General features: G+C 41.8%; 1 protein-coding gene across 1 annotated transcript; it reads left to right on the plus strand.

Moving 5' to 3' along the window:
• The first annotated feature begins 12,108 nt into the window (after window positions 1-12,108).
• Window positions 12,109-22,089, plus strand: dll4 (delta like canonical Notch ligand 4). Its single transcript, XM_022769749.1, has 11 exons — window positions 12,109-12,540; window positions 12,701-12,961; window positions 13,327-13,384; window positions 14,058-14,321; window positions 16,424-16,484; window positions 17,765-17,895; window positions 18,109-18,278; window positions 18,377-18,596; window positions 19,108-19,846; window positions 20,285-20,393; window positions 20,892-22,089. Exons 1-11 carry the CDS (start codon window positions 12,487-12,489, stop codon window positions 20,895-20,897), a joined length of 2,073 nt encoding a protein of 690 aa, XP_022625470.1. The 5' UTR covers window positions 12,109-12,486; the 3' UTR covers window positions 20,898-22,089.
• The last annotated feature ends 4,189 nt before the right edge of the window (window positions 22,090-26,278 follow it).

Raw genomic sequence — 26,278 nt, forward strand, 5'->3', positions numbered from 1 at the left:
CATTACATTTATATACCATGACTAAGATTTCACAAACAAACATTGATTAAAAAATTTCTGACTGACTGGTATGAATTAGACTATACTTTTATGTACTTCTCTTTTTTTCAGTTGCACTTCAGGTTTATTTCCCCGAAACTCAAATACTAATTCAACTGTACTTTGTCCTGTGTTATGTACAATATGAGTCATGTGTTGCTAAGTTTGAGCTGTGGAACAGGAGAAATATATCCTTCTTTATTTATATGCGGGCAAAGGACAGAAATATAGAGGCTGAGCTGATACTGAGGAGCCTCATGAATACCAACAGGCTCACAGTTTTGGACTAGAAATGTGTTTCTGTGCAAGATTTGATTTTTTCATGTGTTTACAATAACATTTGTCAATCAAGATCCTAGGTCGCACAGCAATGGCTGGGTGAAATATCATATTCAAATATGTAAATGTTTCCATTTGGAAGAAAATCACTTGAATAACCCAGCAAGAGTCTTTGTTCTTTAACTTTGCAGCGAAATGTACGTAAATATTCACCCTCCTTTCTTCTAACTCATCCAAGAGAGCGGAGTTTGTAAACTAGTAAAAAGCACAAAATTAAGACATCAGCAGATAAGAGGCCAGTCCAATAACCCAGTTCCAAGATGTCAAATAAATCGCTTTACCAAGATTAATTGTATCAACATGTGCAATTGCATGGCAACCAAAGGCAACATAACAAATGCTGCATGTTGTTTATGAGATGTTTTTATTGCTTGACACGCAACCACACGAAAATAGGTACAAAGTAAATATCATGATACTCAAATGCAGTTACAGAAAATAGATTTTGATCATATATAACAATGCAGAATAGATTCTAACCTTGTATTTACATGCATTTATCTTTTTCTTTGGGGTGTTTTGCAGCTTGTCACACGGTGAGATAAAAGCTGGTTAATTTACCGGGAAAGATGCAGAGTAATTTGGCCTGCAGCACGACTGTACAGTTAGATCAGAAGCCAGACTCAGACTACATTGGCCAAAGCAAAGATCCATCTGTCTGTTCCGTGCTGAGAGGAGCGTGTAGGGCATAGAGTGCACACACACACACACATACACACACCTCCCATCGACAGCTGGATCAGAGAAAGCACCACTTGGGGAACAGTTGACACGCTGATCTCTTTAATGGTTACATCCTCCACACCCAGCACCCGAGACACTCAGACACACACGCCTTCATTAGTTTAAAACGACTGACAGAAAAAATACATATTGCAACATTCCTTCCTCCAGATTAAAAACATGAACAGCTCCCTCCTGCTCACACACACACACACACACATATATATACACTCTATCCTGTTAACCACCCCCACCTTCATGCAATCAGAGGCTCAGAATAGGAAGGAGGGAGAGGAAGCGGCCCTGCATTCACAGGCTGGGAACAAGGAGAAGGAAAAACAGCCGGAACCTGGAATTTACGGAGGAAAAAACAGCGGCCATCCAAAAATACCGCAGGACCATCTCCGCAGATAAACAGAAATATCATTACTCTCATCCTCCGGCTCAGGACAGTTTTCCTTACATACTTCCTTCGTCTCATCCTCCGCTCCTCAGCTCGGTTGCTGGCTACTCAGCATCGAGGAAACTTTCTCAACAAGCGGGGCTTTTTGATATTTGCTCGGTGCGATTGCTCCTCAGATCATTCTTCCCAGCCTTTCTTGGTCTTACACAGGTCAGGAAAGCACAAGGTCTAACTATGGGCCTCATTAGCTCCTGGACTAATCAGCACTGAGTAGAGCGGCCGAGCCCCTCACTAGCAGACCAGACACCCAGACAGACACCCAGACAGCGGTCCTCCCTTTTGCTAAGGGATGACTCCTATCTGATTTTTTAATATATTCTCATTTACAGCTTTATATGGAGTGATGCAATTAGGTTTTGCATTGCATCATTATATCAGAAGCAGATGTCAAGACAGTTGAGAGCTGCAATCTTGTGTCAGCATGTAAGTGATGTGCATATGAAAAAAAAGGTGATGCTTGGGGTGTAAATCTTCATTAGAAAGGCTGGACCTTCCATTACACATCTAATAAATGCAAGTTTTCATTTTTCATTACGGTCAGCTCCTTTCATTAGATAGATGTTTAACAGGTTGTCAGCTCCAGCGGACAGCGCCATGACAGAGTCCTTCCTGTGGCTGAGGGTAGGGTTCACTGACCCCGAGGTCATTTCCTCTGACCTCTTCTTCCTAATTGATTCAATTTCCTAGCCATTGGTCTCCTATTAGGATGTTTTAATGGATCCATACCTCATGGGTCCAATATCCCATTCAATATTGCTTTCCTTTGTCTCCAAAAAAGGACAAATTTTCATGCTGTCCACTTGGGAGAACTGATTTTGTGTTACTAAGCTCTGTCATCCAATCCACAGGTGATGTCAGATAATCGCACATTTTCCTCCCCGTGAGTTTGCTGGCAACTATAACCTTTAAATGACAGACTTAACCTTTCAGTGACATGGTGGCGTCATCTGCTGAACTCAAGCAGAACACGAGAGATGTGGGTCTGCACATGGAAAAAAAAAAAGAGAATATGTGGTGATTGGGTCATCTCCAGTTTACCTCCAGCTAAATGACAACATGCAGGAACAATGTCTTAAGTGAGAAATACACTCAGAAACTCTTGGAACTGTCCAAGAGTTATATACAGTGTCCATATGCATGATATATGATATATGTTCACAGCTGAAAACCTCCATTTCTGTAGTGAAATTAACAACAAAAAGACAAATGAAGCCACATCCATAGCAGTAGATTTACACCATACATATCTATGTGGTAGGGGTCATGTAGGACTTTAATATTAAAATATTTCATCTGCTGTAATATACTGCAACTACAAATCTGTCACTGAGTCTTTTCTGCTTAACTCCCTCAAATCCAAATTAATTATATAAAAGATTAAGTACACAACTTATTACCATTGACAGCCTGTAATATTAGGTGTATAGAGATCAGCAGGAAACTAATATCAAGTATTATTTCCATAGTATAGAAAAAAGGACATACTAAATACAGTGGGGTCCAAAAGTTGCATTTGATCATTTGCCCACCAAACCCTGTGTCATAACTTGCAAACAGGCCAGTGGCAGGCACCATGTGACCACTATTTTGCCTTCAGGCGTTGCCTGTGTTAGGCTCCAGGCTGACTGTCACACAAAACAGGCACCGGGTAGATAACAGAACTAACTGTTGCTTCAGTAGTATGCATATGTGGTTACTGTTCAATACTGTATTTTACACTGTCATCTTGATGGTGAAAAACTTGATAAAGACGCACATCTTCATTATTATCCTGTCTGTCACTGGTTGTCATGTCTGATGATGAAAATCTACAGAGTGAAACACAATGGAAACGTGTCAAATGGGTGTTCACATCCATAAACAACTTAACCCAAGTCAGACCCGTTTCTGTGTGCATGTAAACACTATATGACATCAGGGTAATTAAACTAGTTATGAGGACTCCAGATTGGTCTCCTTCTGTTTCTTCTGATGTCTGTTCATTTATTCAGCCACTTATTTGTCAGTATACAGCCAGTACATTTGTTTATTTGTGCGACCACTCATCAAATTTGACAAAATTAATGGAGATAATACGTCTCACCACTGCAGTTGAGGATTGCTTAATGTGGCCCAAGGCAAAGTGTTTCATTTTGACTCAAACCACACAGATCATATTCTGAAGTGCGGATGAGTGATTCATTTCATCATTACATTCCTGAATAGTATAAACTTTACATTTGATGGTCTCTATCAGGTCTGTGATCAGTATGACTGAAACATGTCTATATATAATATAGCAAACTAATAAAAGTCCACAGATGCAGATAATCCTCTATGAAAATAAGCTACATGAGCAAACCTTATCTATTGTGCATTTGTTTGACAAAGACTGTAGACCACAGCAAATAAACTATTTAAATTTGCTTGTTCTGTCTCTCTCCTTCCCTGTTGGCTCAAAGCCTGAAGTGGGTGAAAGATTTTCTGGGTTTTGTGGAATCTATACTTTAGGAGATTATTTCGAAAATAACAAAACCTAATGTTTGCTTAGACACGCTGACTTAACAAACATTTCCAGAATTGTTGGTGCACTCTGTTTTGAGGTTAGGAGTGAAAAGAAATCTGTGACTTCAAGTAAGCCATGACCAGTTGCTGATGCAGTGATTCGTCCGATTGCGCTGTCCCGCTCTTACTTTGACTAAGTGGTGTCTTCATCTGCAGCAGTTTCTGTTTATTAGTGTTAGTGTTTGACATTTTCCCAACGCAGCGTCTTATTCAAACAAGCCTGCTCCCAGCACGCTGCTTTAATCACAAACTCCTCTTTTAAGGTAAATACAACTGGATAGCCTGTCAGATAGGCATTTCACAAAACTAAGTTTGTGGTTGTTAGGTATGGCATTTCAGACGTGTATGTGCACACACGCATGCACACGGTCATACGTGTTTGTGTGTGTGTGTGTTAGCCCCACTGAGAGCGTTATTACAAAGAGCCAATAGGAGAGAAGGACCACACTCTAGCACATCCTGTTTGACTTGACCTCAGAGGATATTCTCCTTTCCCAAGCAAACAAACCGCCGGGCTTTTGGATCGTACCAACGTCGGAGGGGAAGGGAGGGGACAGGAGCCGGGGGATGTCTCTGGTGGGGAATCAGTGGGTAGGACAGAGTTTTTGCAGCACAGAGAGGCAGAAGAGTAATGGCTTTGCCAAAAGAGCAGAGCAGGTTTAATCTCTGAAAAAACAGATGTGATAGGTGTGTTACGAAAACGTTGGTCACCAACACGGACTAAAGCTGAAAACACTTTCCATTGGCATTTCATCTTAGAGTGATCCAATAATAATAGACAGTATTTATGCATTTAAGCATGGAAGTGCATTCTTGTTGTTTGAGACCATTATGTGAAACAAAAGTTCAAGGCTACACTTACTAGCCTCTCTGAGCTTTCATCCGCATCTTACTGTCCTCCTCAGCAGACAAATTAATAGCACTGAACAGTGCCATTCAAAGCAAGAAACAGAATCAAGACACTAAATATGGCACTAGGACTGCAACTAATGATTATTTTCATTATCGATTAATCTGCTGATTCTCAATCAACTGATTCATCATGGTGTCTGAAAAATGCCAGTTATGTATTCAAATGGCTTGTTTTATTTGACCCTCCAAAACCCAAAGATTTTCAGTTTACTGTCAGTTGACAAAGAAGAGCAGCAAATCCTAAGATGTGAGAAGCTAGAACCAGTGAATGTTGAAAAATGACTAAATCAACTCTGAAAATAGTAAACTAATTGATTAATCAGCAAATTTTTGCAGTTCTTCATTAAACAGATCAATGCTTTGGCTCAACGAACAGCCCACAGAAAAGACACACATCTCAAAACCACCATTTCTGGGTGTTGGAAGTATTTGTGTCGATGGGATCTGTTAAGTCTACTTTAGGGCCACACCCTTCAAAACTGGACCCTAATTATAAACCCGCATTTTACCAAACTTCCTTCCATGATGTCACTCAGCCTGCTCCATCTGACACTATTGTATCACTGACATCCCAGCATTTGTTTTGCTTTACATATTAAGCAGAGAGACGTGTCGTCCTCTGGCTGTATCTGATTAATCCATTATTTGGTTAAGTCGCTACAGCCCACTCCCTTCAGTCTCCCCACGGTGTTTTCCTCGGCTAACGGTGGGCCAGCTTGGTGCTGCTGCTGGGAGACTATTGGGATTAATGCTGCCGACTGACACTAATCTCATTGTGGTTAAGGCTTTGGAGAGACTGTGTACACCCACTTCACTCTCACTCCCAAACACTCGCATTTGTGACACCAATCCACTGGGACGTTTACGCCCGAGGAGGGATTTGGGTAGTGGCTTCTCTCACGCACTGCTCATCTTATGGGTGGTTTGATTTGATTTTTAAATGACAGATACAAATACACACATAAGAATCATATCACTGCCGTATTATCTTTTTTATATTAAAACACCCAACTCAAGCAGTGGATTTTCCATTCACTGCATGTTAAACCTGTTCTCACTAACCTATGGTCTTTATCCTGGACTACATGCTTTGTGAATTCATTCTCAGCATTAATTATCAGAGAGCCATGTGAGTCCTTCCACTTATCTGAATGCATAATGATGGCTCTCTGTTCATGGAGAATGATATTCGATGCTTTTATGAACTTCAGGAACTGCTGTCACTATATTTAGCCTATATAGCCCGTGTTTCCATGGCTACAAGAGTAAAAGTGTAGCGAAGGCAGCAAACTCATACAATCTATACACTCTGACATCATGTCAGTAATCACAGCATGTGTGCCCGACATTTGGATCACTTCCACCTGGGTCCCATAACATAGACCCACTGAAATGTCATTAACTTACCCACATACTGCAGCCAATTTAAAGGGGCTTTCCAAAACTCTCTCAGTCCACTTTGACCATCATTTTCAGAAAAGCCATACAGTTTCTATTTTTCCATTAAACATTAAGCTTCATTTGAATTCCTAAAAACTGGATAGTCTATTTAATATTCGCTACAATGAGAAGTGCTGCATGCTTGGTTTGATTTTCATTATAAGTGACTCTTCAATTATACTTCATTCCATTATGTATAGCTTTACTTTTCAGCCACAACTACGCCTCAACTAAGACTACTTTGATTCTTAGCTAACCTTTAACAAATTTGCATTATCAAACTTAAAAAAGTAACCTTTCTAAAATGTATTCACAGCCCATATAAATTCAGTAAAGTTGACCTCAACCGCCTCCAGATCATGATGTTCTCAGAAAAGGTGAGTGTTGATGACGATGGTGACGACACTTTCCCTGTGTTTCACAGCACGGCTAAACAACCCTGTTGGTTCATGTTGCCAGTGTACTTGTCAAAAGGCCAGGTCAGTGCTGGTACACTGTTGTTTGTAGTAAACACCAAAAAGTCAGAGAAAGGGAAGGAAAGTTCCAAAACAGAACATGGGGAGAACATTATCAAGGCAGACGGATGAGATTTAAGAGGCATTGTGCTCCTAAATGTCAATGGGAAACAAATGAACTTGAGACTTCTTTCTTGTAACAGAAAGCTAGAAGCATGTTTTTCTATGTTCAAATACAAAATAAAGACTTTCAGGTTGAAGGAGGCTTTACAATGTTCGACTTCCACATTCATTTGGCTTTCATCAAAGAGACCAAGAAAACTTAACTGCTTGACCTCTGCGGGTCATTTCCTTCACTCGCAACTGCAGCAAATGAGAACTCCAGAGAGACTCAAATCTGACTGATTTTCTCTGACTTTCTTTTATGTGGGTCACCAGTGACTTCCTTAAGGGAGCTCTGTCAGGTGTGACTCTGAGGGACCCAGCGTACAGCCGGGAACTGAACCTGCACCCTGTGCCACTGAAGAGCAGGTCATAAATCCTCCTCTGGTCTTACTGCCGACGTCACTGTCAATCTGCTGCAACATATTGGCCTCCCTTCACTTAAATCAAGATTTATATTACTTTTACGATGAAGCCCAGCTGGACCTCAAACATAAGCTGCACTGAGGAGAGCAAATATGGATAGGGCCTCCTGATCAATATAACAGGTGGCACATCAGCCAGTTTAACAGGACCGGATAAATATGACTGACCACACAGACATGTAGTATATAGCACCAGCTCAGTCTGTTGTCATATAATGAGAAGACTAAATCTGTTTCACCTAACGCGCTTCTATTACTTTTCTGTAACATGTGCCCAAGTCATGTCTGCAGCTAAGACATGTAAAAATTGTCTAGGCTTTAAATGAATCCATGTGTTACCTGATAGGAACTGTTCCTTTCTTCTCTTGACTGTCTGCAGATTGTGCTAAAGTTTTATTATGTCTACAGAAGCTGGTTATATAGATCTATAATGAAATCAAAGTAGCATGAAGAAACAGTGGTTAAAAGAATTCTATACTTAGAGATTAGGTCTTTCATTATATTAGATGTTATGTGTTATGTTACTCATTTTAAGTTGCGTGAACAGTAGCTCTTGCTCTTGATTTTCAGATGACTCATAAAAAGCAGGTGATAAAACAGGAGGCTGATGTCATGGCGGCATTCTTGCTTCATATTTAATACAGCAGCATTCTTCACATTCCCTCGACAACAATAGATATTCTCGTGTCCGCTCCCCGACCAATCAACCGCAACTGTTTACACTTCCTTGTCAGAAGATCACAGTTTATTCATGAGAACGGGCCAGAATGGTGAGAACAGGAACTGTGGCTTTCTCCACAGCGGCCCTCAGATCCACAAACAACTGGAAAGGCATCCGTCAAGCCGGCAGAACAATCTGAAGCGGACCTGCAAACCCGTGGGTTTTCTCTCTGAAGAAGCAGAGAGACGAGGGGGAAGCAGATGAGACGTGAGACGAGATGCTTTCTTCGTCTTCCATGACACCCACGTACAAGCTTGTACTAACACACACATATGCAAACATCAAAGCTTTTGGACGAAGACTTGAGCATGAACTAAAGTCTGGTCAGTCAGACCCTGCTGTGTTGCTGGAAAGCAAAGAGCTTTGATGCAGCATCCTAATATATGCTGGGTCCCAGCTTGTGGTTTAGTGAATGGGTCCAAATAGCCTTGGTATGAGCTGCACAAGAGCACTTGGTTTGTTGTAGGCTCCAGTTACTGGCCTGGCATTGCATAAGAGTGTGATAATACAAAGCTTTTTCAGGGAGGCATGTTATAAATAAAACCATAAAAAGCATTTGTTGACAGCAGCTTCAGCTCTCCCTCAGTTCCTCTTTTGTGCTCAACATGTGTTCAAATTCTATAAGTCGCTACTCACAGTTTTTCTGCCTTTTCAATCTATTATTTTAATAAATGGCTCTCAATCCTTTACTATAAACCATTTATATTTCTTTCTGACATAGTGTTTCAGTAAGAATGAACAGGCCATTTACAGGTAAATCAATATGTGAGATGTGTGTCCAGTGCAAGCACTATAATAAAAGCAGAGACCATCTGACATTGACAGCATTATGATAAAGTATAGCCATTGTGTGTGCGGTTTGTTTCAGCTGTGTGGAAAAGAACATACGGCTCACATGTCATTCACTAATCCTCACAGTGAAGAGAGTTTCGTGTTATCAGCTGCACTCACCTGCTAAACCTACTATAAACTGCAATTGCCACCCTTTTTATGGCAGGTTCGTGATAGCTGGACTGGAGACATATGGCTATAAAAGGAGATAAGCTAGGGTCATATTCACCATTAGAAACCATTACTGGCAGGAGAGGCGATGCAATAATGAGGGCAAACCTGGAATCACAGCTCAATTCACCCATCCAGGACAAACACATCAAGAGACAGACTGTCCCGATGCCTGTTTTCAGCATTGCCATTATCAATCTATGGGGAGAATCAAAAACTGAAATCTGAAATATCATTTCATCAAATCACTGCAATGTCAACAAGTAACAGAATTAGCAGTCGAGGGCATATGGAAACAGAAAAGCGCTGCGTGGCACACATGGCTCGCCCAAGCCAATGCCATTGTGTCTCTGTGGACCCATTGGAGACACAACAGGTGTGTCAATATGACAAGCATTCAACCAATCCACTATGTCTGCCTCATATAAACACTGAATAAATATAGATGCTCTCCATTTTCACTCTCAGTAGTGGACAGCTACCATACGAAAACAACAGATGAAAGGCAAACATTCGGAGATCATGTAGAGTTCAAGGAGAAATCAAGGCAATTATTTTCCCTGGAGAAACAATGAATTGTACATTAACTTTCTAAGCATAATATCATCCATTGATTTCTATACAATACACATGAAGAGTTTGCTTGTCTGTTAAAAGGTTTTGTTGGAGGCACTAGTTTTTTTTTTTCGAGGAAAGCTGTGTTAGCTTCCTGCACTGACTTGATTTTAACAGATTCACAAAGTTATCAAAATTCAAAATTAGTCAGTGACACAACAGCAAAATGAGTGGATAGATTAGTGTTGCTTCTGTCAATCTGATGATATTAATGTCACCACTTGGAGAACTATCATTGTATGCTATTTTGGAATATTATTAACATTAAAAATAGATGCACAATTGCACAGTTTATAGGCTTAACACTAATAAAAAATGACAGTGATATCGGATGCTTAGGTACTTATTCATGTCTTGTTAATGACCTTTCTATCAAATACATTAGAGAAAGCCTTCTGTATCCTTAACGTGGCATAATTCTGTTTCTGCGTTGCATTAAGTTCTGTGATAATTCCAGCGTCTGCAATATGGGAAATAAAACATCCTTCTGAATGTTATTACAGGATTACTGTAGCTCCTTTTTTCACAAACGCGCAACTGATGCCAAACAGAATTTAGATGAACAGGTTGGAGAAAATTGGCTTGTCCCCTCCGTGAACAGACGATAGAAAACGGTGCGTCGGGCTGCCAGTCTCCCACCAGATGGTAAATGAGAGAGACACGGGCGATCGAATAACAAATACAACCAATCAGATTGTCAAAAACAACCCATGTTTAAGGGGAGAAACGGTGAGGAAATGCGTTTATTCGCCAAATATCCAAACAATTCATTCTCCTAACAAGAGATTATCAGTCATTTAATTTGTTTATGTGGAATTGCTTTGACTCTTAATTTCTTTAGGGACTTCCCTGTGGACTGTGCTGCTGATAATAATCTGTAAGTAAAATACAATTAATTAATTTGAGAGGGCATATTCAGAGGGATTTGCTTAATTTGTAATCATAGGCTATGTGCTTTAGCAGCGTTATTACCCTTCATTATTAAGGAGTGTGTAAAGTTTTTTTTTTTTGTCGTGGCAAACTGAGGGAGGGAGGGAGAAATTGTCAGTTTATTAGTCCCGCGCATCACCACTGTCCATTTGAGGCCATCAAATTAAATCTTTCATCTCAGTGCGGGGAACCTCGCTGCGCGCGAGCACTGTGTCATTCTTATTAGCTCTTAAAGGCCACGAGGAAGAATAAACCAATTTTACGGATGCAGGTGATGTGTGGTGTGCGTGAGCGTCTGTGTGTGTGTGAGAGAGGGAGAGAGAAAGAGAGAGAGAGAGAGAGAGAGAGAGAGAGAGAGAGAGAGAGAGAGAGAGAGTCAATTTGCATACAGCTGAATAGTTATGTCTCCCTTCCCGCACATTACACCCGCATGAGGGCGAGAGAGGGACACGCGCCGCAACAATAGGACGCACGCTGCCACTAAACCGTAAAATGCATGGGTGGGCATGAAGGGGCACACGCCAACAACAAGATGAAACACCACCCGAAATAACATCGTAGTGGCAAAAAATGGTAGGACATAATCATGGGCCAGTGTATCCGTGCGTAAAAGTAAACGAGAGATGATGTATTCTTAAGGGTGTTGAGCAGAATTCGACAGTAAAAATACATTTTGTGGGTTAATTTAAGATATTCTACGATTAAGATATTTGCTCTGGTATGTTACGGATCTCATGTGCTTCTAAATAAAAAAGAAAACTAACGAAAATTAATTTCAACGAATAAAATAAAATAAAATTAAATGTTTCCTTTAATCGCACTTTTAGTTTCACTATTCGTGATACAGCCCGAGGGAGAGACACCTATGACCCCAGTGAGAGCGGACGGTCTGAGAGGAAATAGTGCGCTCTGCTCCAAAAAATGCAGTCGGAGCTAATTAGGCGAGCAATTGAGTGGAACCAAGGGCAAACGGGTGCAAGGAGTAAGACAGTGATTGAACTAAATTCCTTCTTTCTGTTCCCGAAGTTTCGGCTCTCCTTCATTGTCCTTACTCACTGTCCATAATGTGTGAATGTGTGTCCGGCGTATTGTGCGCTAAAAATAAGTCAACAGATGTTGGGGCTTGTTAATAATCGCCCAGTAACCATGGTGGTCAGTCAGCACAGTGCCAGTGAGTATTAAATCTGGATAATTGTTGTTGGGCTGGAAGGGAAGGGGGTTGAGTGGGCGGTGTCAGCGCGGTGACTGACGGTTTATGTAATGAGCAGCGCAGTGCAAGTCTATATATTCGGGAGGAGACACACAACAGTTCATTCACTAGTATTAAGACGAGTGATGAACATCCGTGGCGCAGTGACGCACCAAGTTCAGCACCAAAACAAGCTCTGAGCCGCGCACACACAGCGGAGTGACCATTGTGGAGTACAACAGCGTGCAAGGAGAGGACGCCTGCTGACAGACAGACAGAAGCACGGCTGTGGATATTAGTCTTCCCTCACCTTTGGATAACTTGGAGATTGGAAGCGCTTTCTCTGGACGCTTTTGACGCACAGCAACAAGGAGCTACGGGAGAACTCCCCGGGAGTGAATAAGGATTTATATTTGCTTTAGAGATTTTCTTTGTACATTTGTTTACCTCGGTGTAAATACTTTGGAATAGGGAGGTTTTGCTGCTTTATTGGTTGGTGACGCGGCTGCCCTGGAGAAGCGAGAAGGATGGCAGCCTGGTTCACCTTTACCATCGCATTCAGCACCACGTTGATAACACAGGTATGAAGGAGGATAATACATCTCCCCGGTGGTCCTGAGACCTCCGCGAAAACAGATGGGGAGCCAGTTGTTTTAGATGTTTGTTTGGTTTTGTTTTTAAGAAATAAGCTAAATGTAACCGTGCCGACGCTCTCTTAAATGATATTTCCTTCTCTTTTAGGTATTTGGATCCGGTGTTTTTGAGCTTGATCTTCACGAATTTAAAAATCACAAAGGTTTGCTGGCAAACGGGAACGCATGCAAACCCAACTGCAGGACTTATTTTACAATTTGCTTGAAGAACTACCAGGCTGTGGTCTCGCCAGGTGACTGCATCTTTGGAAGTACAATGACACCAGTGCTGGGGACAAACTCTTTCAGCGCCAAGGACAGTGGCACTTTACCTAGACCGATTCAAATACCGTTCAACTTTGGATGGCCGGTAAGAGCAGTGGAGCTGTGTATCCACTTTGTTTATTTTATTCCAGCGACCGCTATTATGTTGTTTTCAGGGAGCTGCTATGCATTTTGGGAGCGCACCGGTTATTGGTCAGCTCATCTAATCCATATCATTAGGTAATACTCTGTGGACAAACAGATTGGACTGCTACGACGTCGTTCATTTCAAAATCCAGAAGGCCATGCAATGATCACTGTAGCACATGTCTTCATGCAGCCTTTAGTGGAACTGATATAGCTGTTTGAAACAATCAGGCAAATACAAGCAAAAAGAAAAGATGAAAGCTTCTCTTCTTGAATGATGAAAGTAATTTGGATACTAATTATCTACATGTGTTTTCTCCTTAGGGGTCATTTTCATTAATAATTGAAGCCTGGCATTCACCTTATGGAAATCTACCTGTAGGTAAGTGCAACATTTTTTACCACAGGAGGGAGCTCTGTCTGTACATTTAACACATGAGGCTCTCCACTAGTTCCCCATTTTTGCTCAAATACATGCACAAAAAAAAATCAGAGATTGGGCTATTAAATGCAGCTTAGTCATTCAACATGTCCCCCTCCACCTCTGGTTAATTGTTCATAATTTCACACATTTTCACGCCTATTCAGTCCTTTGTTATGAACTTCAGAACACCTTTTTCATTCTTATACCCAATACAATTGAACTTCCTCTGGTTTATTTTTGGCGTGGGAAAGAGCTGTGGGCTTTGGTGAGAATACACAGTGCCTGCCAAAAACCCCTGACTACATCTTCCTGTATTTTACACCTTACTCTGTTCCGCCCTTTGGAAGAGGGGACTGGGCCTGGGAATGTTTTTGCTGACGGAAAGAAAGAGGAAATTTCAACCTGAGTTTATCTTTCATCTAAGCTGTATGGGATTTGATAAGGGATGCAGCTTGGTACTGGGCAGATTATTGAAGCGAAAGTGGATGACTTTTGAACCCACAGCCATTTATGATGCAGTTCTTGACATAAAATCATAACCATCCCAGGACATAAACAGGTTGCAAACTTAGATATCCTACATTAATTCTGGCTCCCCCTCCTTGTCTTGTTTTTTTTTTTCCTCTTTCAGATACCAACAACCCAGACTTTTTGATTAGCTTTTTTGCCATCCAAAGACAGATGGGTGTAGGGACTGATTGGTCCCAGGATACGCAGATGGCAAAGCAGACAGAGCTCAGGTATTCGTACCGGTTCATCTGCAACGAAAGTTACTACGGAGAAAGTTGTTCCAAAAAATGCACGCCAAGGGACGACCGATTTGGCCACTACACCTGTACCCGAGATGGGCAGTTATCCTGTCTGCCTGGATGGAAGGGGAAATACTGCGAAGAACGTAAGATATCAACAAAATATCTACTATTATTCACATCTGGCTGTTTATCAGCAGTTTGGTCTTGCTCTCTTTTAGCATTTCTGTCTGTTGACAGAATGTAGTTCAGTGTTGCTCTAAGCCCGTGTCTGTGTATTCTTTAACACGTTGGGGGCATGCAGATGTTTGCAAATGAGTCATAAATAATGGAATCTGTTTTGGCCTAGCTTTGGAGCTTGATACCACAAGATCCCCTTGTAGGATTTAGTGGCCAATCCTTACCTTAAAAGAGCTGTTACTTATGCAAGGTCCTGATGATCCTGTGTCCCCATGGTGTGTGACCTTTAACCTTCAATGTCACAGTTTGCGCCTAAAATGAGAAAAGATCTGTGAGCATGCACGAGTTACACATATCAGCAGTTAAAATGGAAGTTGTGTAAAACATAAGTTGACATCATCAAAGCCACAAGATGTTGAACACTATAACAAGACATGATGTAATGATATCTGGCAAGTGTGACAGGCAATTTTGGTGCATAATGTATTTTTCAGAGATATTTGCCTCATATAATTAGCGTTCATATAATTCTGATGTGTAATTGCTTGTGGGTTTGTGAACACTCATTGAATATGGGTTGAGGGACAGACAGCTTAGCATGACAACAGGCACATTATACTTGTGCAAACCCACTTGGCGAAATCATAGACCAACACTCCCATGTTTTTGGACAGCTCTGAATGGGACTATGAGGAGGCCGGATGCCATTTGGCTCCACAACAACCAAGGGCCCTTTTCACCAAAACAAATTAATCAAAGAGTAGATTGGAAGGAGGCACCATGAGAGTAATAGTTCCCATGTGCTGGATATGTGACCACATGGGTGACAGTGGATCTGTCATCCATGTCACTTGGTGGTGAAAGAGAAATTGGCATGTGCTATTTTGATTGTGGCGCCAAATTCTAACCAGATGGGCTCACGTGTTGCAATTACAGACACATCAATCGTCGGTGACTACAGAAAATATACATGAGAAAGATAGATGGGGCATCTTTCAGACACTATAATTTCCCGTCTCTCTCACACTGCCATACATCAGTTTAAACAAGCCTTGTCATTTGGGCCTAGTAGGCGATACATGTTGGAGGGCTTAAGCACAATGCAACAGAAACACATTTTAAATTCTAGATAAACATAGTAGCCTAACAGTAGTCAAAATTATGCCAATTAAATTGGAAACAAATGGCTAATTGGCACAGCTGTAAAGCATAAATGACACACAGGTGTGCATTTTTACCTGACATTTTGTTTTGCGTCACAAACAATTAAGACCTAACAACTTGTTTTTCTATTTTTTTTTTCTTTTTTTTTTTACATACATATTTTATATATGTATTTACATATAAGTACTGTACCGCGCGTGCCCGGTAACATAATCCGCAGGCGGGGGGCGCGCGGGCACTGATAGGAGGAGCCCGGCCGACTGCACGCGCCAAGGTTAATCGCGGCATTATTATCCGCCACGCGCCACCGATGTTTAGTCCCTTCCATTGTTGGGCGCGCGGTAGTAGCAGCTGCAAATATGGTTCTGGCAGACCACAAACAACAATAGTGACAGCTGTCTGCTATTGAGAGCAAGCATCTGTTCTGGACTAAACCGGCCGCTTACCGTCACTCGCCTGATATGTTGCCCTGCGAATCAGTGTCATGCAACCGGTACACTTTAAAACAGGACAAACAAACCCCTCAACCGATTTTCCCCCACGCGGCAGCTGGGGGCGTGGCGGACAGGTTTAGATCAAATGATCAAATGGCTTCTAAGGAAAGTTGAGACGGATCGAGGCCTCATGTACTTCAACACGCAGGCTCACGGTTTGCTATTTCAAGAGAATGAGGGCTCTGTAGCCTTGGTTGTTGTAATGAGGGGCTTCCACTGTGTTATTGTAAGGCTTTTAGCGGCTATAGACTTACAGTCTTTAATATGATGTCATTTTTTAAGTTGTGAAAATATTACTTACCATTTAGTACTTGATATATAGTATCATAAGTAGTAGTAGTAGTATGGAGCACATTTATGCGAAAACAGCAACAGACTTATGTGTGTTTGTGTTTTTCTCTCTGCTTTAGCTATCTGCCTGGAGGGCTGCAGCGAGAGGAATGGAAACTGCTCCAGACCTGGCGAGTGTGTGTAAGTATTTAGAATTATGAAGTATTGAAATAGGTGTGGAAACAGTGTGAGTTACATTCATGTGAAGAGCTCTGGTTGTGGTTCTCTAAACTCCATTTTCAAGTTCTCATACAAATCATGTAAGTACAACTAATGAGAGCGGGATATTTCATAATTTGAAGATTCACATCAGCTATTCTTACACCCATATAATTCACTCAAAGAGGCTGAAGTTCACTAAATCAACAAAACCTCAGTCCGTGCTCTCGTCTCCCTGCGTCACTCACCAACATATCTGTCTCCCATGTTCCCTTCTTGTCACTGGCTTTTCTCATTCACTCACTCACCAGCAAAGATAATTCACACACACACACTCACTCACTCACCCACCCACTCACTGTGAGAAAGTCCTCTTGAATCCGATTTTGCCCTCTTTTTTAGACACAAATCCACTGTTCCCACCGCTAAAACGGACCCAAATCTAGGTTAAACCTTTCAGATACCCACCATAAAACACCATAAAACTGCTCCCATGCCTCTGCTCACTCAGCAGAAAAAGTTGGAACCTTAAAAGTGCATCTTAAGTCCCACAATCTCTCAGTTTGACAAGATTGCTGCACACTATGCTGAGAAATGGATATTCATGGGAAACATAAGGGAAAAACCGTTGACTGTTGGCTTGATGCCAAAAATCTTTGCAGCAATTTTTCACATTTGTATTATCATATTATTATTTATCCTTATGTTGTGCATACCTCTTTGATCATTTGACCTTCAACATTGGCCTCTGTTTGTTCTGATGTTTCTGCATTCACACTGTAATGTAGACAGTGCAATATTATTATTCATTAGAACAATGTTGTCTGTAATTAGTGATGTAACAAGGTTGTGGAAAAGTTGCCAGTGTCTTTGGATGATTTCACACTCCACTTGTCGTGTGCGTTCTGAAAAAAGCTCCACTGCTGTACGATGTCACTTTTAGCCCCATGTGTAGCAGACTTTGAATTTTTTTTCATTGCTGTGATGGATTTATATGAGAATTTAATGATTGTATCCGACTGTGGTGAAGCTATTAATGTCGTTTTACATGATTAACTACCGATTTCTTGATGTGATAACCACTTAATTCATGACAGGCCTACAAGGCATAGTTGTCTGCTCTCATTTCAAAGAAATTAACCGAGTATATGTTTAATAGAATTGAAATTGACCAGTTTTAAGTGCCAAATTCAGATATGCTATTACAAGACCAATGACATGAATAAGTGATTAATCAACGAGCATATTTTGTCATTTTGCAGATGCAGAGATGGCTGGCAAGGCACATTCTGTGACGAGTGTAAGAAGTACCCAGCCTGTAAGCACGGCACCTGCCAGCTGCCATGGCAGTGTAACTGTCAGGAAGGCTGGGGAGGCCTATTATGTGACCAAGGTACACCAGACGACTTGGACCACTGCTGTTGTTCCTTTTTAAAAGATCTTCTCATATTACTTGTACACTGTTTTCATTTGAATTAACTTGAAAGCATTAGTAAATTAGGTTTTCTCTGAAGTGTTCCATTCATAGCTTTATACACATTCGTAGTAGATAGTTTTATTCTCCCCCTGCAGGCTCCCTGTAAACAAACCCTCTTCTCTCCCCCAGACTTAAACTTCTGCACCCATCACCATCCTTGCGTGAATGGCGCCACCTGTATGAACACAGGCCAGGGAAGCTACACATGTACATGCCTGCCAGGTTTCACAGGGGTCACCTGTGAGCTGGAGATGCAGGAGTGTGACAGCAACCCCTGCAGGAACGGAGGGTTATGCACAGTAAGTTGGAGACAAAATAACAGATTGATAAGATATGTATGTTTTTATATTCACAGATTTTATTTTTGACTGTCTGACTCTCTTTCTGTTTCCCCCAGAATTTGGAAAGCGGCTACATGTGCAGATGTCCCCAAGGTTTCGAGGGCTCCCACTGTGAACACAGCCTGCTGACCTGCGCCGATTCCCCCTGCTTCCACAGTGGCAAATGCTGGGAGAAGGACAATGGCCGCAGCTACATGTGCGAGTGTCCCCGGGGCTACACTGGACTCAACTGTGAGAAGAGAGTGGACAAGTGCACGTCGCTTCCCTGTGCTAATGGTACGGTCTTCCTCCCCTCTTTGCCCCCCCTTTCTGAACTTCCCCTCACTCTTTCTCCCCCCTTCGAATTCCTGCAACTGGAAGCAGTGTGGAACAACAGGAATTGGTGGGAACTTGGTGTCTATTGTCCTCCATATAAACACTCAGCAGCTCAGAGCAGCAGCTTGTAAATGTCACCACAGCTCACTGTGGTTGTTGATGAAAGGGGACAAATTTCCAGCGTAGCTCGATTTCTGTCTTCTTGTAAACATGGAGGGCTCTGGGATTGTTCTGTGTTGGGAGAACAATACATGTATAAGTACACAATACACATACAAAGTGCTGCGGTCACACTGGATTTGATGGAGATGTGTGAACTGAAGGGGCCTCATGGATAGGTTTATGGAGATAGTGTTCTTTTTGGATTTTGAAATGCCTTGGTGTTGCAATGCCTGTGCCTTTTTAGAAAGCTTTTCAACCTCACACAGAAAACTTGTTGATACCAACTGTCCACCTCCTTCTTCTTCTGCAGGTGGTCTGTGTCTGATCCACGGTGGCATACGTGCGTGTAGCTGCCGCGCGGGATTTACCGGCCAGCGTTGTGAAATCAACATCAATGAGTGCGCCGGGAACCCCTGCCTCAACGGCGGCACCTGCCGAGACCGAATCAATGACTACACCTGCGCCTGTCCTTCAGGTTACAGCGGGCGAAACTGCGACAGAGTCCTGGATGAGTGTTCCCTTCACCCTTGCCTCAACGGGGGTATATGCACTGGGGGCGACGGGCCGGGCAAACCTCCTGCTACCTGCATCTGCCCCTCTGGCTTCACTGGGCATCGCTGCGAGTTCTTCGCCGCCGTCACTTCTCCCGTGACCAATGGAGAGATTCAAGATGGCTTCCAGTGGGCGGCGGTCTCTCTGGCCGTGGGGCTGGTGGCACTGCTTGTGCTGTTGTGCATGGTGGGCCTGGCTTTGAGGCACATCCACAGGCAGGCCCAAAGGGAGAGAGGAGACACAGAGACTATGAACAACCTGTCGAATTTTCAGCGGGATAACCTGATCCCAGCGTCGCAGCTGAAAAACACCAACCAGAAAATCGGCCTGGAGGTGGACTGTGATTCAGAGAAATCGAACTTTATCCATAAAAACTATCACTTGGACTCTTACAACTCTAAATCAAAGGAGTTCAAGGATGAAAAGTCACAAGAGGATAAAAGTCTTATTTATGAAAAGTGTTTAGAAGATAAAATGCCCTTGAGTAGAATGTACAGGTAAGAGGAACCATTTTTACATTTGATCTTATATCACCTTACATTTAACCCCCCCCCCCGTTTCACTAATAGACTCTCATCTTGGCTGTGATAGCAAAGATAGGAATGTGTTTAAGTACTAGGAAATTTCCATAGGTCTCCTGTCTTAAGTTCATATACTAGTGTATACATGGAGCCCTGCTGTTAATGAGAGCTCTCACTCACGCAATGCCACGGTTTAGTTGTTTGAACCCAACAATGAGCCCCAGTTGTGTTATCCAAACTTGGAAACCATCCATTGTTCTTCATTCATGTTGAGTTTACGTATATTTGAAAATTGCTCTGCTACAAACCGCCCCTGTCCTTTCTGCCGCCTCACTATATACGTGTATGTCTAATGCATAGCGCTGCCATGTGCTTCTCGTTTGAGTTAACACAAAGTGTGATTTGTGTTTGCAGTGAAAAGCCAGAGTGTAGGATATCAACAATATGTTCCTCGAGAGACTCCATGTACCAGTCGGTATTTGTTATAGCAGAGGAAAGGAGGGAATGCGTCATAGCAACTGAGGTAAGCCAAAACAATCACTTCTTCATCAGCATTTCCGCAGATCGCCCATTTGAAATGCATCATTTCGTCCCAAGTGCTCTATCCCTCACTGGTGCACCAACATTTATGATGGGGGATGATGCTATTTCTAGAAAGACTGTGGTGTGATATTTGGACCCGAGCTTGGGATAGCCCAATCAACTGCATTACTGGTTTCTGTGAATTACACCGGCTGTTCTTTATCTTGGCCGTGTGATGACCTAGAGTTAGAACTTAGACTGATTCCTCACACATGTTTGGCTCCACTTGGTCTCCAAGGTGCTATGTTTTACTGCTGTGGCAATTAGAGGAATTTTTAAGATGTTATTTCCAAGCAAAATATAATGGTGATACTGGAGCATGTGAGCTCTAACAGTTCAAAAGGCGATGTAAAAAAAAAAACGTACGAGTTTTCAGCAGCAGGATCATTGTGTTATTTTCTATTTTAACATAAGTTTTTCCTCCCTTTTTTTCCCACAGGTATAAACTGTGAGGGGTCTGAAAGCAAAGGGGACGAGGAAGAAGACACAATCGAGGCAGAATATAACATTCTGGATTGTTTACAAATGCTGAGAAGAGACTGGAGATTGTTTTAGATGTCCACTGCTGCTCTGGAACACTTGAGAACTGGAGAGGGCAGAAACCTCTGCTCTGCAACAAATGAACAGAACTGAGAAACTTTATGTTGACCGAGTGTTTGTATGCAAAACATGTACAGTGAAGGACCTCTCTTAGTTGTGACAATGGTTAAATGGACTGGCGAAAAGACTGACAACACGAGGTGTGAAGACTGACAGAGCATCGGTAAAATATTAATTTAAAATTGCAGCCATCCTGGACAGTAAAAGGAGGCGCAGGTGGATCATTGCCCCTCGTATCTGACCCGGCCTTGTGTGATAATCATGATGACTTTGACAGCCAACCAATCAGTTAAAAAGGTGCCTAAGATGTGACCCCTCCAAATCCCTACACCCCCCCTGTCCCACACTCACTCCTGCCAGCTTCGCCTGCTATGCAAGACTCAGGGTCGAGACGAGTGAACTCACCCACCGTCACAATCCAACCTCACAAACACTGAGAGTTCTGAATGTCTGAAACTAATCTTCAACTGTCAATCACGTGAAAATGACTGGTTGGACTTTTCCACACAATGGTGAAGATTGTATGCAGCCCAAATTCACTAGAAGCCTTAAAAGAGGGGGTTTGAATGCTAAATTTGTGCCCTTGTCTGTTCTTGGATCATTTGCACTACAAAAAAGAAGAAAAAAAACTGGGGGGGAATACTTTTTAATCAACAGCGATTTGAAGAGAAAACCACAGGAGTGCAAAAGTCAGTGCTGTGCCAGCAAGATCCAAGAGTAAGGAAAAGTGCATAGAAAAGTGTTTCTATGCAACCCAACTGAGGAAAACAAAGAGAAAAGACTGTCACGCCACTGCCTGCCTATAATAAATTTCAGAAATACAGAACCAATAATGTAATTTTTTAAAATGATTATTTCCAGAGTTTAATTTAAATATGACACACTGCTCTTTATATGTTTTATAATATTATTTTGTATATAATGCATATTTATAAGGACCAAACTTCTGAAGAATAAAACTTCCTTGGAAACTGTTTTTAATTTGATGTCAGTAAATGGAAAAGGAAATTATTTTTGAGGTGTTTTTAAATAATGAAAATGAGTACAAATGATGATCAAATGTGTCTTGTATTTCTTTTTATCTAGATTTGATTTAAGGGGAGCTGAAGTGCTGAAGCTTAAAAATGATATCCTGTACTACCTATTGCACAGCCAGGTCTCTTCAGTTGTGAGCAGGTTTATGAATATGAAATCCAGCTGCTTTTCCTACATTCACACAACATCAAATGTGATGTGTTGGACTTTATGTAGAAACATAAAGCTCCCTGACTGCAGCATCACTACCTCGAGTAATTCCTGGAAACGCCTTTGGCTCCCACTCCATTCACCCACCCCTCATCCTCTCTCCGGCCCTAAATTGGCTTGAAATTCAAATCCGTTTCCACGGATACCAGCCCCTCAAGCTGGAAATGGTGAAACAAAGCCAGGCACAGGGCAAAGGGGAACGCCCCCCCCCCCCACACATCCACCACCATCACCACCCCCCCCCCACCACACCACCCTCCATAATGCTTGCATACGCGTCTGCACACACACACACAACCTCACACACTCACACACACACACAGCCAATCAAACAGATGCCGTGGGGGAGCACGGAGTGAATCTGTAGTGCCATAAAAACAGCAGCATATGCCAGGCCTCTCGCCCCGTGTGCATGACACACAGAGTGCACAGACCTCCTCCCAAAAAAAACACACTCGAGCACTTACAGGCTCCCCAACTGCCTGCCTCCCCTTCAGGGTTAGGAGCAATATTTCAATGCCCGGTTCTGTACCACCCACTCCTGCAAACAAAGCTGGGGAGAAGACCTGGCACTGGGTCTGTCGGCAGAGGGGAGGGGAAACCAGATGGGAGCCAGTGGATCTGCTATGAATTCACATAAATAAAAAGATCTTTTTAAGAAAAGTTGACTTGTCAGAGCAATCTGGTCAATCTTACTACCCTTTGCCCTTCTTGTCCATTGGGAAAATACTGCTGTTCCATACAGTTTGCCCCTGATAGACCACCATTCTGCAATTTAGAGGAGAGATCACCCCATGACGGACTAGTCTTAAAATGAGTTCCAATATGTCCACTTTTGTGTCAAGGCAACATGTCATCCGCATCATAAAAAAACCTCTCCTGCCTCCAATTAACAGAAATCTTGCAACAGTCAACACCCCCTAATCAGGAGCAATCAACACTCGGCAGAGAATCTGGACGGCTTTTCCCTCACACACATCCTGTTAGCCTGTTGACCTGTGCATCCTCATCTAAAGACTTATGTGTGAGTGTGAGTGTAAAAAAAAATAAAATAAAAAAGTTTAGAAAAGGGAGCTTCCAGCCCGGCTCAAGAAAAACATACATGTTCTCACAATGATTAATCATCCTTAACCTGACCCAGCCTGATAGTACTTAGGAGTTTTTTCCCACCATCATCATACTCGCACCTAAAGCAGCCACACACCCTCATTCACACTTGATCGCAGTGGCAAACACATGCTAGGGCTCTGCTCTTTGGCCTCTGGGTCTCCATAGAATTTTCATTGTGTTATAATCACAGCATCCTGTTTGTGACCCAGTGACATCAGTTCCTGTTTCCTCCGTGATTAAAAAATGCCGAACATGCCGGCACAGGCCAACTGTTTTTCTCACGCATTGCTTTCTTCAGTTGGCACTCGCTCGCACAGATGACTCTGGGTTTTCAGGAAACAACCTCAAAACAAGTGAGAGCACAGACACACAAACTAATCAGCACTATTTACTCTGAAAGAGGAAACAGGGAAAATACATGAATTGATGTCATAAGTGGAGAATAGGGAAGCAGATCTGAAATTCCAATCTTCCTATCTCTTCATGAGGAATGTGAAAGTCCCTCCACAAAACACTTTCTTTTTCTTTTTCAAAAGATTGTGTCAATTACAATCAAGAGTGCAGAACTGCTACATAGCTGTAATCCTGGCTTCCTTTCCTGCAACATCTGATTGTTTTAATTAGAGGCTGATTTGGCTCATTTTGACCATGGCTGCTTTTGAATATGCATTCGTATGCAAATCATGCTGATACAGTATATGATGGTGTTATCCAGTGCTCTGTAACCTTGCCCTGTCCTGCCCTTGTAGTTGTCTCATTAATTAACACTAGGTGTCAGTAAGAAACCCACACACAGGAAATAAGTGGTCAGTACATGCCAAAATAAAACCCCAGTCACACTCAAGTTCAAATCTAAAGCAACATAATGAAACAGCAACACCTAACCTAAACACATCAGAGCATGAAAAGCCTTATTTTGATTTGCATATAATGATGAATTCAACCATAAATCAAAAATACATGGTGCGTCCAGTTATTCAGACTAACCCACTGTAGGAATTTGGGACGTTTTAGATGCTACTGACCTGTCCCAGTAACCTGGCCACAAACTCCTGACCTATAAAGGAATGTTTACATCGTACTCGAAAAACAACCACCATCTTCAGTGCTGCAGAAGGGATTCATATGTTGTACTTCCCACACCCATAACCAGATTTAAAAATCTTGTTTATCTAGAAATACGTCATATCTTGTGAGCTGACAAAAAAAGAGCCTTAACAAACAGGGAAATTGAGTCAAAAAACTCCGCAAACATTACCAACTCAGATTAATATTTCAGTTTGGGGCTTAAACTTAAGTATATTAGTTTGACAGCAAAGACAAATAGACAAGTGAGTATTTGATAAGTCCACTAGTCAAAACATCGGAGCAGAGCATTAGATTAGATAACAGGCAGTAGTGGCTGGAGAGCAGCTCTGAAGTACTGTAGCAGCAGGCTTGAGGAGAAGATGGACATGAAAGGCCATGGCATAATTGGATGGACACTTGTGCATGACACAGGGTCGCTCAAAGGCCTGGATTGTGTGGTGCTTTATTGTCTGGCCTCTTATCAAGGCAGGTAATGCCAGCTATTTATAGATAATCTATTTAATGAGAACAGATAAGCCTCTACTATTATATCAGATCCACCAGGAGTGGTGGGCATATCTGTACATTTGATCAGGTCTGACATCGTACTGATTATGTTTCTGTATCGTCGTGTCTCCGCTGCGGTCAGTGTTTTGCCAGTTTTGATTCGTCATTGTATTTTTCCTTTTTTTTGCCATTTCTATTTTTTTAGTATTTGGTTTACTAGCTAATTAGTGTACATGGGTTGTCCACACAGAGTCTAAACCTAGGATGAACTCAGAAATCACCCGCTCCTTCTATGACCCTGCATTTGGCTACCAAAGTATGGAGTCATAGGAGTGCCTTAAAAAATAATAAATCTGCCGAAGAATAAGAAAATAAATTTGGAAATATAAACAGGAATAAAGAAAAGAATTAATAAGGAAATAAAAAAACTGAGGAAATATAAAGAATTATAAATAAAAAAATTTAAAAAATCTTTTATCTATTGCTTTTCTTTTACCATATTGCTTTTGCTTTTATCATTTTGCTTTTATCTACTGTTTTTGCTGTTATGCTTTTGCTTTTACAGTATTACTTTTGATTTTATCATATTGCTTTTGCTTTTACATTATTGCTTTTGCTTTTACCTACCGTTTTTACATTTAGCTTTTGTTTTTACTCATTACTTTTCCTTTCACCCTGTTGCTTTTGCTTTTACATTATTGCTTTTGCTTTTACCTACCATTTTGACATTTAGCTTTTGTTTTTTGCTTTTGCTTTTGCTTTTATCCTGTTGTTTAACTCCTGGATGCTTGTTGAGTAAAGTCTGTTAAAAGGGGCATGCGTTTGCGTTTGCAAAATTGGAATAATTCTGCAAGAGTAAGATTTATGATGATAACAGGCTAACCCAGTGGTGAGCCAGCCAATCATGCACCTGCCCCATGTAAGTGAGCCTCCTTGCTGGATTAAACTGTTAACAAACACCCAAATTGTACTATTATTACTAAGTTCCTATGTAGAGTCCATTTGCAGACAAAATACCATCATACCCTTCTTTAACAAGTTTTTTCCATGTTGCAGATGGCTGGAAGTGAGATGAGAGACCTTTGTCTTGCCCTGGATCTTTGAGCTGTGGGACTAGATTACAGTCATCTCACGCTCTGGCTCATGGAAACATCCATGTAGTGCTGATTAACTCCCTCACATGTCAAAAGTGACTTCCGTCCTGTGTCTGGTCACATCACCCTATCAGACAGAAATAGTTTTTTTTATTATATTTAATTTCAACACAAATTAATATACAGTTTATTTATTTTCTTA

Source organism: Seriola dumerili, unplaced genomic scaffold, assembly GCF_002260705.1.
Source record: "Seriola dumerili isolate Sdu_G_001 unplaced genomic scaffold, Sdu_1.0 BDQW01000025.1, whole genome shotgun sequence".
Taxonomy (NCBI): domain Eukaryota; kingdom Metazoa; phylum Chordata; class Actinopteri; order Carangiformes; family Carangidae; genus Seriola; species Seriola dumerili.

Bases quoted from the DNA above. Each gene is read 5' to 3' on its own strand.
- dll4 (XM_022769749.1), top strand. From the start codon at position 12,487: ATGGCAGCCTGGTTCACCTTTACCATCGCATTCAGCACCACGTTGATA. The intron at 16,485-17,764 runs GTAAGTATTTAG...GTCATTTTGCAG, and splicing joins TCCAGACCTGGCGAGTGTGT to ATGCAGAGATGGCTGGCAAG. The intron at 19,847-20,284 runs GTAAGAGGAACC...TTGTGTTTGCAG, and splicing joins CCCTTGAGTAGAATGTACAG to TGAAAAGCCAGAGTGTAGGA.